We start from the raw sequence: 17,292 nt of genomic DNA, 5'->3' as shown, positions 1-17,292 counted from the left end.
AGAAAGTAGATTTAGTGGTTGCTTAGGGCTGGGGTGGATAAGGAGATGGGGGTGAAATCTAAGGAGTACTAAGTTTCTTTATGAGGTGACAAAAAATATTCTAAAATGGACTCTGGTGATGGGTGTACATATATGTAAATATACTAAAATCCACTCAATTGTACATTTTAAATAGGTGAATTGTATGGTATGTGAATTACATCTCATTAAAGCTTTCTTCAAAAATTACGTATATCTGGGACAGCCAATGACTGGAGAGTGGTACAGAACATCAAGCACTAGATCATCTGGAACCAGTTATGGGCACCTTATAAGTTAGATAGCAAAAAAGAAACCATATATAAGTGGAAACAAATAACTTGAGCTCTCAATCTGATTAACTCTGGCGTGGAGGTATCGACTACTGCTTTGAGGTGCTTCTGCAGTCCGTCCCTCCCACCACTTCCAGCTCTAGGCAACTACAGGTAGGCTTTTTTTGTCTCTATAAATTAGTTTGAATTTTATACAAATTGGGTATAAGTTTTAGTTTTCTTTTTTTTGTCAAATGAGGATAATATATACTTGGCAGAGTTAGGTAAGAAACGCAGATAATATGTATATTGAGGCTCTAGTACTGTGCCTGGCACAAAATAGGCATTTGACAAATGGTGCTATTAGTGCTATAATAATGCCTTTTGGAAGAACTAAGGTTCTAAGGTACTATTGATCGTTTAGTCCTCAATGAATATGAATTTCAGCTTTTTACTCAAAACAGGTTTTGAAGGGGTACCTGCCTCAGAAGAAGGGATAAATAGAGAGGAGAAAGGGTCAACTAAATGTTCAGGGGAAATAATTATACCTTGGTTGTGCTTTACAAGCTATATTTAGGCTGAAATGTTTTATCTCATTTACTGGTGGGAATATAAAATGTTGCAGTTGCTTTGGAAAACAGCTTAAACAGTGGTGATTGTGGCTTTTCCATGTTTATGTCATAGTTCACATTCAGCAGTCACAAGCAAGCCTTGCACTTACCAGTCTGGATAGGATTCACCACTTGCTCGGGTTCAAAGCAAAAGTTTGTATTTTCTGGCCAGTTCTGGCTGTTCTGATATCCCTGGTAGGCCATTTTCTCTTCAAGGAATTCAGTTGGAGACCCTTCAAATAGAAACAGGAAACAAAAGTTATAAGGTACCACTGTTGACATCTGATTATTTTTGGCTTTTGTAAATGATGCTGCTATGAACATTCAAGTACAGGTTTTTGTGTGGACATACGTTTTCAATTCTATTGGGTATATATGCTCAGCAGTTGAACTGCTAGGTGATACAGCAATTCTATGTTTAACATTTTGAGGATCTGCCAAACTTTTCCATAAATGTATATAAATGGCTGTACCAGTTTATAATCTCACCAGTAATGTCTGAGGGCTTCAATTTCTCCACATCTTCACTAACACCTGCTATTATCTTTTTTTATTTTAGCCATTCTAGATATGGGTGTGAAGTGGTATCTCATCATGGTTTTGATTTGCATTTCCTGGATGACTAATGATGTTATGTATTATTTCATGCGCTTATCTAAGGTCACTTTTATGTTTTTCTTTCCCCAAAGAAAGGTTTATTCAAATAATTTACCCAATTTTAGATTAAGCTACTTGGTTTTTTCACTTTCTTTTTTTTTTTTGTGGTATGCGGGCCTCTCACTGTTGTGGCCTCTCCCACTGCAGAACACAGGCTCAGGACGTGCAGGCTCAGCGGCCACGGCTCACAGGCCCAGCCGCTCCGCGGTATGTGGGATCTTCCCGGACCGGGGCACGAACCCGTGTCCCCTGCATCGGCAGGCGGACTCTCAACCGCTGCGCCACCAGGGAAGCCCTACTTGGTTTTTTTATTATTGAAATGTAAGATTCACTTTCTTGATGATGTCCTTGGAACACAAAAGTTTTTAATTTCAACGAAGTCCAGTTTATCTACTTTTTTGGTCATCTGTGCTTTCGGTGTCGTATCTAAGAAACCATTGACTAATCTAAGGTTACAAAGATTTATGCCCATGTTTTCTTGTAAGAGGTCTTATAGTTTTACCTCTTACATATACGTATATGATCTATTTTGGGTTAATTTTTTATATGGTGTTAGGTAGGGGTCTTAACTTCACTCCTTTGCATGCAGCTATCCAGTTTTCCCAGCACCATTTCTTGAAAAGACTGTGCTTCCCCCATTAACTTATCTTGGCACCCTTGCTGAAAAATGTAAGAGTTTACATCTAGACTTTGCCAGTTTCTTAAACTGTTAAACTTAGACTTATCACATGACCCAGCAATTCCACTCCTAGGTGTCTACCCGAGAGAAATGAAAACAAATATCTATACAAAGACAATATATGAATGTTCACAGCCATGTTATTCATAATAGCTAAAGACTGGAAACAAACACAAAATTCATCAGCTGATGAATGGATCAACAAAATATGGTACATATATTGGAATATTATTCAGCTGTAAATGGGAATGAAATACTGATAAACACCTCAACATGGATGGATGAACTTCACAAGCATTAATAAGCTAAGTGAGAAAAGCACGACATGAAAGACTATATGCTGTATGATTCTGTTCATATGAGTTTTCTAGAAAAGATGACTATAAAGATAAGAAGCAAATCAGTGGTTGCCTAGACTGTAAATAGAGATGGGGATTGAGTGTAAGTGGACTCAAGATAACTTTAAGGGTGGTAAAAAATTTTTTTGAAAAATGGATTGTGGTGATGAATGCACAGCTCTGTAAATTTACAATGGGTGAATTTTATAGTATGTAAATTATATCTCAATAAAGTGGTTTAAAAAAAATCTAGGACTCCCAGGTATGTGCCTTTAGCATATACTTCCCTTGTTGGGGGCTATGAATTTTTGTGGAGAAGGGTATGGAAGTGAGTGAGGAAAGAAGTTTTGAAAGGCTGAATAGCTACAGTACGAACATGGTTGAAGCTTCCCTACTGCCCTGCTTCTGGAAAAAAGACTAGGACTTTAAAAAGATGTACCTGGGGGGCTTCCCTGGTGGCGCAGTGGTTGAGAGTCCACCTGCCGATGCAGGGGACGCGGGTTCGTGCCCCGGTCCGGGGAAATCCCACATGCCGCGGAGCGACTGGGCCCGTGAGCCATGGCCGCTGAGCCTGTGCGTCCGGAGCCTGTGCTCCGCAATGGGAGAGGCCACAACAGTGAGAGGCCTGCATACCGCAAAAAAAAAAAAAAAGATGTACCTGGGAGAAGGAGAAGGCTCAGCCACAGGGTACTTCAAAAAGATCCACATACCTGCTGCTAGTCTCAAGACAAACTTCGAGGGTAAGTGGCAGAACTGCCCCTCCTTTATTACTAGCTAACTCATCAGGTTGCCTTGAAGTGCAAATTTTCCCCTTCATGATTGTCCTTTATTTTCATGTTTCATAGAATCACCTAAATCTGATTTCAACTACATGAAGCGTTTGAGGAAAGAGGAGGAAGAGGAATGAAAAAAAAATTTTATCCTAGATTACATTCCCTGAAATGTTCCTTCAGGAACACATCCCAAGAGAATGTTAGATATCTGAGGCTATTTTTTTTTCTCTAAACATTTTTACTTAAGCATAATAAATCTGTGGACTTTAAGTTATCTTCCATGCCTGCAAGAATGGAAGGGGGATAATATACTGTATTTTTACTTAAGATATTTCAATTATAATTTTATAATTAAAACTCTTCTTATGTAAGTGAAATGCCTAATCTCTGAGAAACTTATCTGCTGAAGGTAGACTGTACATGACAAAGCCTCCCAAGTTCCACCTGGCAAAGAGAGCTTCTGGCAGTTGTTCTTCTCTGAAGGTTCCAGGCCTCCAGACCTGCATACAACTAAGAAACTTCTGCTATAAGTTATAAGAGAAGGAAGCAAATCAATTCTTCAGGAGAGACTTTTTCTAAAATTTAGGCAGTATCTGTCATGAATATCTTTTTAAGATGGAAACTGATCATCATAATCATCTTTCATCAATAACAGTTTACAATGGATGTAGAGGATGTTCCACACATAGCTATTCCCTAGGTCAACTATCAATAAATGACAAAGGTACAGAAGTAAATACACCATTAGTTATGGTACAACCTGGGGACAGGGATTAGAGAAAAACTCAGCAATACAGCTCAGCTATGGCATCTACCAGAAGGGACTTAAAACATCCTGCAATGTGGCCCTGGCAAACTCATGTCTAAGACCTCCAGAGGTTGAAATGCAACCTCTCCATCCCCTCAAAGCACTCCCTCCCTCCCCCTTTTGGTCTCTCCCCAGGATTCTTTCTCTTTTCTGTCCCTCCTTTGGCTTTAAGAGAGCCAAATTTAAATGGCATTTCAACACAAGGAAGTTCTCCATAGCTGACTATAGTCCAACTGGGTTAACTGTGTGATTTAATATTCGTAGTAGCTTATATGTACTCATCATTATTTCAGCAGATATATATATAGGTCCAGTTTGATATCTGCCACATTCTGATTTTTAGATGGTGCTGGAGAAAAAGTCGCAAGGCTGATGGAAACAAAAGACGTAAAATCCTCAGGAGAGCAATAAGACAGCAAGAACCAATCAACTGGTAATTACACAGCTCTGAATTAACAGCACCAAGAAATATGAAATATTGAAAAAAACAGAGATTGAGGTTCTTCACTTCAGTTTTCCCCAGGCAAACTTCCCACCTTTTCAATACTTTTTGATCTCTTTCCCTATCTGCTGTACACTGCTGGTGTACATGATTTGGGTTATTTACAGGGAGTTCAAAAAAAGAAACAGAAAAACAAGAAGCACCAATAAGAATTATTTTACTCTGAATTATTAATTGACAGATAGATTTCTTATAAACAGTATTAGTGGTCATAATTTGCATATTACTAACAAAAAAACAAATCTGTGACCACTTCTATTTCATGTCCTTGGCTCTTTCCTTATCCGTCCCCCCTCCCCTGCCCTAGCGGCAACCTTAGAATTTTAGAGAAGAAGGCACCTAGGAGATCACCTAGTCCAAGCCCCTGAAGTTTAAACCATATCTCATTCAATTATCTATTTAAGCACCTGCTATATGCCAGTCACTGTTCTAGGTATTAGTGATACAGCAGCAAACCAAACAGTGAAAGGTCCTGCTCTCACAGACACTGATCACTATCATCACCATTACACCATTACTTGGGCACTATGGAAACCGAGCAGCAAGTATTAGTCTAGCTGAGGGTTTAAGATATACCCAACAATGCAAACCTCTGCAAGCCTCAGTTTTCACATCTGGTACCTGCCTTACTTACTTCATAAGGCTGAGGGAGGATATGTGAAAGTGCTTAGAAAACTATGAAGAACATGATAGTCCCACAACTATAATGGGTCATATAGGATAAGTGTCTACAATAACACGTATTAAGTGTTGCTACTGGAGTTTAAAGGTCACATAATATGGTCATGGGATCATCTGGAATATTTTCCACAGGAGATTAGAATTTAACTGGACCTGGAAGGATAGTTAGGAGGATATAATTAAATGGAGCTGGGAGACTGAGAAAGAGACAAAGTGGAGAAGATATCCAGCAGAGGAAAATATGAGTTAAGACCACGGGCAAGAATGGGAAAGTAAGGAGCACACTAATTTGGCTGGAACACACTTACTGGGGGCAGCAGTTCTCCATAGACGGCAGCTACAGAATAGCTAGGGTGTCAAATGCCAAACAGTGGCATCCAAGAGTTGTCTGCCTGTATCCCATCTAAAGGGAACCACCCCAGTCCCTTCCAGGTGATCCTGGTATGGCTGTCCATCGTGGTACTTTGCTTTCCTGGCCAAACGAGTATACTTGTGATTCAGGCAGTCCCAAAGTCCTTTGGGGAAATCTGATATACAGACATTTTAGAACTTGAGCCATAAGGCTACACTACACCTGGGCTGCCAGTAATCATTCTTCCCACCTTGAAAGAATCTGCCTGAGAATGAAGCCAAAGAGGGGGCAGGGACGACAGAGGGAGAGAAGGAAGAATGGAAAAGAGGGAGGAAGAGAGGTAGAAGAAGAGAGAAAAAAGGGGGAGGTGAGAAAAGTAAGAGAGAAGAAAGAGACTTTTGAGCCAAATATGTTATTCTAAAAACTTTACATGTTTAAAAAAACCAAAAAACTAGCTGTAGGCAGCCAACAAAGATGAAAATGCAATGCCCAGTTCCTTTAATTGAGGAAAAGTCTAAAAAGTAAAAAATATGTATTTTGCCTAGAGCTGTCTAAAGGTTTCTTCACATGCTAGAAATCTAAATCAGAAAGAAATATGATATTAAAGAAAGAAAACTGGACTGCAAATCAGGAGATCTAGATTCCAGTCCTGGCTCTCCCACTTAACTTTGGGTGTGACCTTGAGACTTTTAGAACCACAAACCATTCATCTATAGTAAAACACCAAACCAAACCAAACCAAATCCACAAAAAAAACATGAAACACAATAGGGTTGTGCTATATATATAATTTTCTTTTTTTTTTTTTTTGCTGTACGCAGGCCTCTCACTGTTGTGGCCTCTCCCGTTGTGGAGCACAGGCTCCAGATGCGCAGGCTCAGCGGGCATGGCTCACGGGCCCAGCCGCTCCACGGCATGTGGGATCTTCCCGGACCGGGGCACGAACCTGTGAAGCCCTATAATCTTTAAAATGCATTTTAATTCTAAAATTAAATTTTAAGACCTTTGATTTATCTATTCATTTTTATATCCCCCCAAAACCTGGCAAGATACAATTTGCGCAAAAGTACTCAGCAGGAAGTACTGGTCATTTGCTTAAGCCAGAAAAATTACAATGAATCAAAGAACAAACCACAGTGTCACTGGGAAGGTTCACAAGCATATGGAGGAGGGAAGAAGAAAAAGTGGTAAAAACTTGGATAAATAAAGGGGAAGGGGGGGAGGGATAAATTAGGAGGTTGGGATTAACATATACACGTTACTGTATAGCACAGGGAGCCATACTTAGTATTTTGTAATAAACTATAAGGGAAAAGAATCTGAAAAAGAATATATACCTGTGTGTGTGTGTGTGTGTGTGTATATACACACACACACACACACACACATATATATATATATACACACACACAAACACACATATGTATAAACTGAATCACTGTGCTGTACGCTGGAAACTAACACAACACTGTAAATCAACTATACTTCAATTAAAAAAAAGAAAAGAAGATTGTCTGTCGGTTGGATTTCTACCAGGTCCCTGGTGTTTTAATAGAATATGCGCTTAATAATTCTCTTTGGAAACAAAAACGTGGAGAAATAAATAGCTCTTAAAATTAGTAAAAGTGGGACTTCCCTGGTGGCGCAGTGGTTGGGAGTCTGCCTGCCGGTGCGGGGGACGTGGGGGTTCGAGCCCTGGTGCGGGAGGATCCCACATGCCGCGGAGCAACTGGGCCCATGCGCCACAGCGGCTGAGCCTGTGCTCTAGAGCCTGAGAGCCACAACTGCTGAGCCCACGTGCCACGACTGCTGAAGCCCGTGCACATGGAGCCCAGTGTTCCGCAGGGGGAGAGGCCACCGCAATGAGAGGCCCGTGCACCGCAACGAGAGGCCTGCACACCTCAACAAAGAGTAGTGCCGCGGCTGGAGTGAGCCCGTGCGCAGCAATGGGGGCCCAGTGCAGCCATAAATAAATAAATAAATTTATTTAAAAAAAATTGGTAAAAGTGCTGTGGATAAGAATCCACATGCCGGGGCTTCCCTGGTGGCGCAGTGGTTGAGAGTCTGCCTGCCGATGCAGGGGACACGGGTTCGTGCCCTGGTCTGGGAAGATCCCACATGCCGCGGAGCAACTGGGCCCGTGAGCCAAAATTACTGAGCCTGCGCGTCTGGAGCCTGTGCTCCGCAACAAGAGAGGCCGCGATAGTGAGAGGCCCGCGCACCGCGATGAAGAGTGGCCCCCGCTCTCCACAACTAGAGAAAGCCCTCGCACAGAAACGAAGACCCAACACAGCCAAAAATAAATAAATAAATAAAGCAAACTGTCAACAAGTAAAAATAAACACTATTATATTTAAAAAAAAAAAAAAAAGAATCCACATGCCAACGCAGGGGACACGGGTTCGATCCCTGGTCCGAGAAGATCCCACATGCCGTGGAGCAACTAAGCCCGTGCGCCACAGCCACTGAGTCTGCGCTCTACTGCCTGCGAGCCACAACTACTGAGCCCACGTGCCACAACTACTGAAGCCCACGTGCCTAGAGCTCATGCTTCGCAACAAGAGACGCCAATGCAATGAGAAGCCCGCGTGCCACAACGAAGAGTAGCCCTCGCTCACCACAACTAGAGAAAGTCTGTGTGCAGCAGTGAAGACCCAACGCAGCCACAAATAAATAAAAAAATATATTTATTTTTAAAACTTTAAAAAAATTAGTAAAAATATTTTAAAAACAGTAATATTTCATAGGATTAATTTATCTCAGTTCTAAAATAAACTTTAAAAGGCTGTGATTCTTCTTACATTTCTTAACCTTTTGGAGAAAAGTAGTTTTTAATCAGAGAAGTGGGTACATTTTGCCTGCACATTCTGGAGAAGGAACATGCAACTCTGGTTATCTCCCCTCCATATCGGTGCCACAGCACAGCTTAGAGAGGCTCTCCTGGGAGCAGCATTCAGAACAGCCTCTGGCCAACAGTGTTATTAAACAGCATGTTTGACAGAGGCTCACTCCCACATCTTCATTCAGTGTTACTGACCTAGATTTCCTTCTTAAAACTCAAGCAAAAGCAGGAAAACTCCCTTGCAGGAACAACAGCCTTCAGAATAAATGTGGTGGGTTTTTTTTTTTTTTAGCATAATTGCAATCTACTCAGAGAGTCTATTTCAGTAAAAGAATGAAAAATGAAATTCAAAAAAAGAAGCAATTTACTTAACGCACTGGAAACAACCCTAGATACCCTGGTTCTCCTATAAATGTAGAATGGGAAAAAATAGTGGCCAGTTTCTATTTCTGTGAATTGGAAGCATTTAACAGAAGGGGCAAATGGCTAAATTTTTTTTTTTTTTTTTTTTTTTTTTTTTTTTTTTTGCGGTACGCGGGCCTCTCACTGTTGTGGCCTCTCCCGTTGCGGAGCACAGGCTCCGGACGCTCAAGCTCAGCGGCCATGGCTCAAGGGCCCAGCCACTCCGCGGCATGTGGGATCTTCCCGAACTGGGGCACGAACCCGTGTCCCCTGCATCGGCAGGCGGACTCTCAACCACTGCGCCACCAGGGAAGCCCTGGCTAAATATTTAAAAAGTATCAATTAATCAAGTAGTAATATCTGTATATATATCAAAGCCAGAATAATTCTATCAGGTAACACCCATTCCAAGTCTAAGACAGACCAAGAGATCTTAATATTTAAGAGAATATAAAAAGTTCATTGATATGGTTTCAGATTCTACATTGCAAATAACCTTTAAGAAACTACCACTTGTCCAGTTTTGATGTCAAATCAAAGAATATCCACAGTTATCGGGAAAAAAAACTATCAAAATACCCTTTCTCTTAGCTTACATATATATGTGAAATGGATTTTCTTCATATACTTCAACTCAAACAACATATTGTGACAGATTGAATGCAGCTGTCTTCTATTAAACCAGACAGTTCACCAGAACTAAACTTTTTAAAAGAAGTATACTTACTAAACTTTTTAAAAGAAGTATACTTATTGAACTTACTAAACTTTTACTAAAGTTTTACTTACTAACTTTAAGTTAGTAAACTTTTACTAAACTTTTTTTTTAAGAAGTATACTTATTAAAAACATTGGGGGGGGAATGTTAACATTAACGTATAATGAATTTATTGTTATTTTAACGAATACTTTTTTAAAGTCTCTCAGTTGTAATATCTAATTTGAAAAATATTGATAGATATAACCCATATAAACAAAAGCTCTTTGGGGTCCTTAAAAATTCTGTAAATAGATTTACTGAGGTACAATTAACATACAATAAGCTCCACATATTTAAACTGTATATTTTGATTAACCTTGACTATGTATGCCATCACCACAAGAGAGAGAACCTATTCGTCACCCTCCAAAGTTTCCCAATTTTTAAGAGTGAAAAGTGGTCTTGATAACAAAAAGTTTGAGAGCTGATGCCTTAAGAGTATTTAGAGACATTGTCCCGCTGGAGAATTCTGCTATTTACTTGGAGAGTCAAGTAAAAAGATAAAGAAGCAAAAAAGAGCATAGATTGGGGCAGCAGACTAAGGTTCTAGTCCAGCTCTTTGGAGAGACCTTAGTTATTAACTCATTTAATTCCTTCAAACCTCGATGTTCTCACCCACATCATCAAAACATTGCACCAATATCTGGTATCTAAGCTCCCTTCCACTTATAAAAGTCTATTATATTAGTCCACACCTCTCCATACTACACTGTAGGCTTATGTATTCCCACTATCATTCTTCTAGCCCCCTCCCCCAACACCTCCCCTGTCTCCCCCTGGAGTCAAGAAGTCGAAGACAAAGTTCAGGCTTCACTATGTTCTGTGATAGAAATTTAGCCATCTTAGAAATGAGAAAATAATACAATATCTCACTAAGGGCTAAACTGTACGATGGAGATGTTTAAAGTACACACGTAAAGAGAAGTAAGAAAATTAATGCTGGCAAGAGGGCTTCACAGATAAGACAGGAGGCAATCTTTGAACGTGATATTTTCAATTATTGTTGACACTATAATACATGTGAGAATGCCTTAGATTATTATTACAAATATAAAACAAAATTGGCCAGGGAAATAACGTGTATATCCATACACACATTGATTGTAGAAAGACAAAGCAGTTGTGGCAAAATGCTATTTATTGATTGGTGAATCTGGAAAAACACACAAAAGTTCTTTGTTTTATTTGTTCTTTTCTTTCATTTGTCTGTATATTTGCAATTATTTCAAAATAAAAATTTAAGTACTTCTATTTTCTAAAAACAGAAAAAAGAGTGACAGAAGAAAGCTAACTCCTTTCTCAGATTTTCCACCAACTCTACTTTCTTTAATAGATTTAAATGCTCATATCCAACTATATTAGGATGTCTTTCTCCTTTGTACTAAACAGGCAAAAAGCTCACCAACCTTCCTGATTTGAATAATATTTGACCATCCCTAAAATGGCCGGAGACTTTTTTTAAAGACTTCCAGAGCTCTAACAATATTTGAAAACAATGAAGCATTGAAGGTCTCAAGCAGGAAAGAGATGATGACTTTGAGTTAACAGTTTCTTTTCGGTTTGCTGTAAAACAAACCAGCATGCTTGTCTTGGAAATGTCATAAAAAAAAAAAAAAAAAAAAAAACCACAGTATGCTCGTTTTGCTTAAACAAGAAATCCTGCAGGATGCTCCCCAGAGTGGGCTCAGGTGAAGGATGCCACCATGAGGCCACAATACACCTTAAGTTAGCAACAGTTTAGCTATAAACACTACATTGTTTTCAGCTGTTCCTTTTACCTCCCATGACACTCGACTATCATACTGAATGTACACTGTTCCTATAAAAACATGTATCTCTACACAACTTCCTTTCTTGTTCTCCAAAGAGGTTGTTACATATACTCTCTTCTCCAGCATTTTCCATCCCAACATATAAACTTTTACTTTATAGAAAATAATATTCTTCCACTGCCCTGTCCTCTATTGAAAACTTACCTACATGAGTCCACCATTACTCCTTTCCTTCCTATTTATGAGAGGTATAATCTTCCACCTTTTTTTTTAATAATTAAAAAAACCCCTGCCCAACTAGAGAATATAAGAAATGCATTCTTATATTCTCCTTTCCAAGGACAGCATTTATGCAAGTATGCCCTTCATACTGTCCCTTGCCATTCAGTCCTCCAGCCCCCTAGACTTGCTTTTTAATCTCTATTCTCCTCCTCTGGTTATAAGCACAATTAAATCTCAAGCATCTTTAAAACATAAACAAAATCCAAACTGTGTTAAAGAAAAAAAATCCCTATAGAAGAATCTATGGATTAAAAGAACTTTAGATTCTAATTCTAACAAACCAGTTATTAAAAAACAAACAAGTGAGATAACTGGAGGAAATACTGGTGAATTGAATACTGACTGGACATCTGATATTATGAATTGGGGTGTGTGTGTGAATGGGTAATTATGTTTTAAAAAGGAATCGATTTTGAGAGATACAGACAGGTATAAAGATAGGATAATATGATGCCTGGAATTTGCTTCCAAAAAACATCTAGGGTTGGGTGAGGGACAGATTGCCCATCTGTTTGAAAAGTTAAACAACCAACTAAAGAGTCTCTGCCTCTAGTCTGACGCTCCTCTTCTTAGCATAAAACATGTTCATATTAGTCCCTGGTTTAAAACCCTTTAATGTTTCCCCATAACCTAGAGATTACAGAGCAAATTTATCACATAAGATCCTATATAAGCCAGTCTTAATGTTTCAGTGTCGTTCCCAGCTAACCATACTATTCCTTACCCACATCCCTCTACTCTTTCACATGAGCTGCTCTATCCATCTAGAATACTTTACTTTGCTCCCCCATACTGTCTGCCTGCCCTAAGCTTACTCATCCTCCCAGGGTCACCCTCTAGGAAACATCTGCGTGTACCACTCCTCTTAAACACAGGGACTTCTTTCCTCAGTGTTTGCATGGCAGCCTGTGCTTACACGTAAACACGTGATATAAGACATTGCTCAATGGCTCTCTGGCTGGCCAACTGAGAGCAAGGAGTGTGTCTTCCCATTCAGTATTCCCAGCCCCATATGCTGTGCCTGACACCTAGATGGTGCCCAATAAATGGTTGTTGAATGAACAAATTACTGCAATTTGGAGGGGAAAAAATTAATCTGGACATAAAAATACTGGTAACTCTGGTGGGCTTTTCTTAGAGATACAACCTTCAAATTAAGATTCTACTTTTTGCAATACCTTTGTTCCATTTAATTTTATTCACATTATATTTTTTGCTGAATACTAAAATATAATCAGTATATAACTTACTTTTTCTAAATGTTCAGGGCTATTAAACAATAGAAATTTATGTTAAACTAAATCAGCCTATTCAAAGACTTAAGTCTGCCTGGTCAGAGCAGATTAATACACTTGAGAGTAAAAACAGTACAATTAATAATTATGTCAGGGCAACAGACATCATAAACCATGACTGTTGTGTACCTGTGACATGATAGACAGCTATCCTAAGTAGAGAGAGATAAAAACTAGGCTCTTTCTTCAGACAAAATAGGAATTAAAATATTCCCTCAAAATAGCAATAACTCATAATAAGCCCCATTTCTATCTTCACATTCTGCTAAACAGGGTATATAAATGGAAGTATTTAAATTATTTTGGTTTAACGCCAGAAAACATTTTACAAGTAGCCATAATCAAAATTCAACTGTGGTAGAAATCACATGTGAACATTAAACTGCATTCATGTCCACAGTCCATATTTCACTGACTTCTACTCATCCTGCCAATTTGTTCCAGACAATTATGGATACTTGACATTCCAGCTCTAAACTGAGAATGAAAAAACACTTTCCCAAGTAGGGCAAATTATTCATGGATATTTAACATTCTCATTATAGAATATGATCTGGAACACTAAAACACACACAAATCAAGAAGGAAATTATCTTTTTTTTTTTTTTTTTTTTTCTGTACGCCGGCCTCTCACTGTTGTGGCCTCTCCCGCTGCGGAGCACAGGCTCCGGACGCACAGGCTCAGCGGCCATGGGTCACGGGCCTAGCCGCTCCGCAGCATGTAGGATCTTCCCAGACCGGGGCACGAACCCGTGTCCCCTGCATGGGCAGGCGGACTCTCAACCACTGTGCCACCAGGGAAGCCCAAGAAGGAAATTAATGTCCAAACAATTTACTCTCACTGTTGCTGGTTCCCTCAGATTCAAAAAGATTTCTTCACACTCTGATAACAAGTCTGTCAGCAGTGTGGGGTCTTGGAAGGGTTTGGTTTCCCACGACTTTTGTACCCCTTCCTCCTCCGGACATAGAGCTAACATGTAGTGAGACCTTCTATTGGGGCAGCACAGAGAGGCAGCCAGCTAGGTGCAGGATGAGGTGTCAATCCCCCTCCTCTCCACACACAACCGGAGGCACGTTTCTTTCCTACTCTGCCTAACTACCATACAACGACGAAGACAAGGGAGGCAAGGCCAAATAATCTGCCAGAATCCTCCTAGACCCAACACACCTCTGTTTCTTTGGTTTACTAATGCCTGATAAAAGGATTATCACTGCAGGCACCTGATGCGGTAGCTTCCTCTCTGCTCTGAAAAAAAATGCAACGAAAACTCACTTTTGTGCCCTCAGGTTGTAACTGTGGCCCATTCTTCTAAAGAAGGGTGTGTTAACAGTGCATGCAAACACACACCAAATCTTCAGAAGAGGGGTCCATCAGTGCCCTAGCAGGTGATCAATTTTCTTTAAGCCAAATGAAGGTATCCTTTAACTCAGCCATTCAGAATTTCACATTTAACCATTTCAATTGGTGGACCAGGTCAAATTACAGTTTTTCTTTAAGTGGAATGACTCAAACATAACAAAGATACCAACAATCTAATGTTATCTTGAGCTGTACTCGTTTATTCCTTCAACAACCATTTAAGTATCCATACTATGTTCCATGTTCCGGGGATAAAGCAATGAATAAAATGTGCCTGGTTCCAATGTGTTTTCTTCTCTTTTTGTTCCCGCAGTGCTCTGCTGCTGTGTGGGACACCGAATGGTGCTCACCCCCACGAGTTTCAGTGTCACCCCACAGGTGACCTTGCGTTAGTTCAGCTGTCACCCTGGCCAACTCCTAGTGAGTTTCCTAGAGAGTTTTGTTGGTACCCCAGCAAGTGGTAGTCCTCAGCCTGTGGCATCTCAGGAACTTCTCCACACTCCAGTGGACTTCAAAGATGTCTGAATCTCAGCCTTGGGTGGGCTCTCTTTTACATATATCCCTTTCTTATATACCCTGCCTCAGTTCCCATATCTGCTATTCCTCTATTCTTCAGAGTTCTCTTTACCCTTTAGTGGGTAATCTCTATGTGTTAGTAATTCTTCATATTAACTTTCCCTTGTTCAAATTACTATGTTTCTGTTTCCTGACTGGACCCAACACAGAATTGGTACCAAAAGCAGGGTGATTCCAGAAGACAGACTTACAAACATGGGATGTGGGGACTGATTTTTGTCACACCTTTGGGTTTAAATGCAATGCTAACGAGCACCTTACCAATGGGAAATAGGATGCTAAGTAATCCATGGCACACAGTGGCAATACAATTAGTTGAGCTATCAACTGTGATTGTGTTGAAGTGTAAACTAAAGCAAGTACCTGGGGAGCCCAACCAGCTGTTGTACTTGAATGTTATGGTGGCAACAATGACTACAATAACTGTAGTATGGATAGATCCTACTGCACACACTGAGTGCTCACAGAAAGAAAATGACAAACTCAGGTCTCTCAAGCCCTGAGAGTTAGCCTGAAAACCAGGCAGTGTATATCACAGCCCCAAAGAATCTCTTATTTCCTGTAGCCACAGGTCTAAAATTGTTAACAATAAATTTTTTTTCCTTACAAAATTTGTTGAACTCACAGTCTCACCAAGTTTCTCATGTGAAATTAGGACACTGACTGGAAAAGAATGGAATAATGACACTTGGAATGGAGACAACTAGTTATAGCTAGATGAAATTTATCACCTTGATGCCCCAAGTCACTCTGGGCCACACCAGAGAAGGAGCTGGCCCTTTGGTGCCTCGGATACTAGCCTTCCTGATTAAAATCCCTGAGAAAACTTCACCCGGGGCAGATGCTTTCAAAGAGGACGCTCATTTCCCTCGTCGCCCACCACAACCACCCTCTGTTGCCGGAGACCCATAACCAGGTCAAATCTCAGCATGCTCTAGGGCAGGGTTTGGTAAGCTACAGTCCATGGGCCAAATCCACCCAGCCACCTGTTTTTGTACAGCCCACAACCCAAGACTTTAAACTAGTTTTAGGTTCACAGCAAAACTGAACAGAAGGTACACAGATTTCCCAAATACCCCCTGTACCACCATCCACCCCCCTGCATCAACATCCACACCACTGTGGTACACTTTGTTACAATCAATGAACCTACACTAACATCATTATCACCCGAAGTCCATAGGGTTATTACATTTTTTAATGGTCTAAAAAATTAAAAGAGGAAAGAAAATTTGTGAAATTCACATTTCAGTGTCCACAAACAAATGGACACAGACACACTCATTTGCTTACGTACTGTCTAGGGCTGCTTTGGTGCTACAGCAGCAGAGTTGAGTATTTGTGACAGAGACCAAATGCCAACCCAGGACTAGGGAAACAGGTACACACTATGATCCTGAAGGAAATAGCTTGCACAGCAAAAAAAGACTCTGGTAATAATATATTGGCAGAAACCTGGGGAACATGTGTAGAAATAGATTCTAAGGACATTTGACCAAGGAGGGTAGAATATAATTCTATATTGGGCCTACTTTATTGATACAGGTTCACCTACTAGATATTCCAAATTTAATTAACTTATGCAGCTAGAAGTGGCTCTAACAGCTCACTCAGTTGGCTGACTAAAATTTGGACTTAACAGTGACCTACGTTTAATGAGAGAGAGATGCCAAAGTTTCCACGGCAGAGAATCCAAAGGCTTAGGAAGATGGAAATGTTCAATAGATTTTTCATCTGTGATCTAAGTTGCACAAGAATTCCCAGAAGGCACTGAGAAATACATTAGTCAGGGGGACCACCTGCATCCTTGAAAAGCTCTGTGGTTGTTCTCCTGTGTAGTATGTACCTGGTTCCCCTAGACCTGGGTTGGCAAACTTTATCTGTAAAGGGCCAGATGTAAGTATTTATGCTTTGCAGGCCATACAGGCGCTGTCACAACCCCCAGGTATGACCATGGGGGATGTCATCACTGAAGTGGATTCTCTGATTCCAATAGGGATCATGGGATCCTAGAATAGCAGAGGCCAAGTGGCAGCACTTACTTGCCAAAGACAAGGTGGGTACATCTGCCATAAAAGGCAGCAGGGCTGTATTAGTAATCAGAATGCCTTGGCCCACCAGGAGCTTTAGTGGTAGTTAATTGATTTCAGTGTTCCATAGGGAGCCTGCTAAAAAGTTTTTTCCTGTTGTATATAGATCGATCTGTATAATAGGAAAAAACTTTACCCCTGGTAGTAAAAACTGTTCTTGATAAGTCAGGATCAAGATCTCTCATCCAGTTTCCAGACCCAAGTCAATTCACAAACCCAGGA

At 40.3% G+C, this 17,292-nt stretch overlaps 1 protein-coding gene across 1 annotated transcript in view; it reads right to left on the bottom strand.

The window, feature by feature from the left end:
- The window catches only part of MAP4 (microtubule associated protein 4), a gene marked incomplete at its 5' end in the record, with an annotated part of 111,314 nt that overhangs the window by 58,147 nt on the left and 35,875 nt on the right, over positions 1-17,292 (bottom strand). The window contains 1 exon segment of the mRNA XM_079712600.1: positions 1,012-1,134. Coding sequence (XP_079568726.1) covers positions 1,012-1,134 — 123 coding nt within the window.

The sequence above is a fragment of the Hyperoodon ampullatus genome, assembly GCF_949752795.1.
Source record: "Hyperoodon ampullatus genome assembly, chromosome: 10".
Lineage (NCBI taxonomy): Eukaryota > Metazoa > Chordata > Mammalia > Artiodactyla > Ziphiidae > Hyperoodon > Hyperoodon ampullatus.
This window is presented reverse-complemented; position numbering and strand designations above follow the sequence as displayed.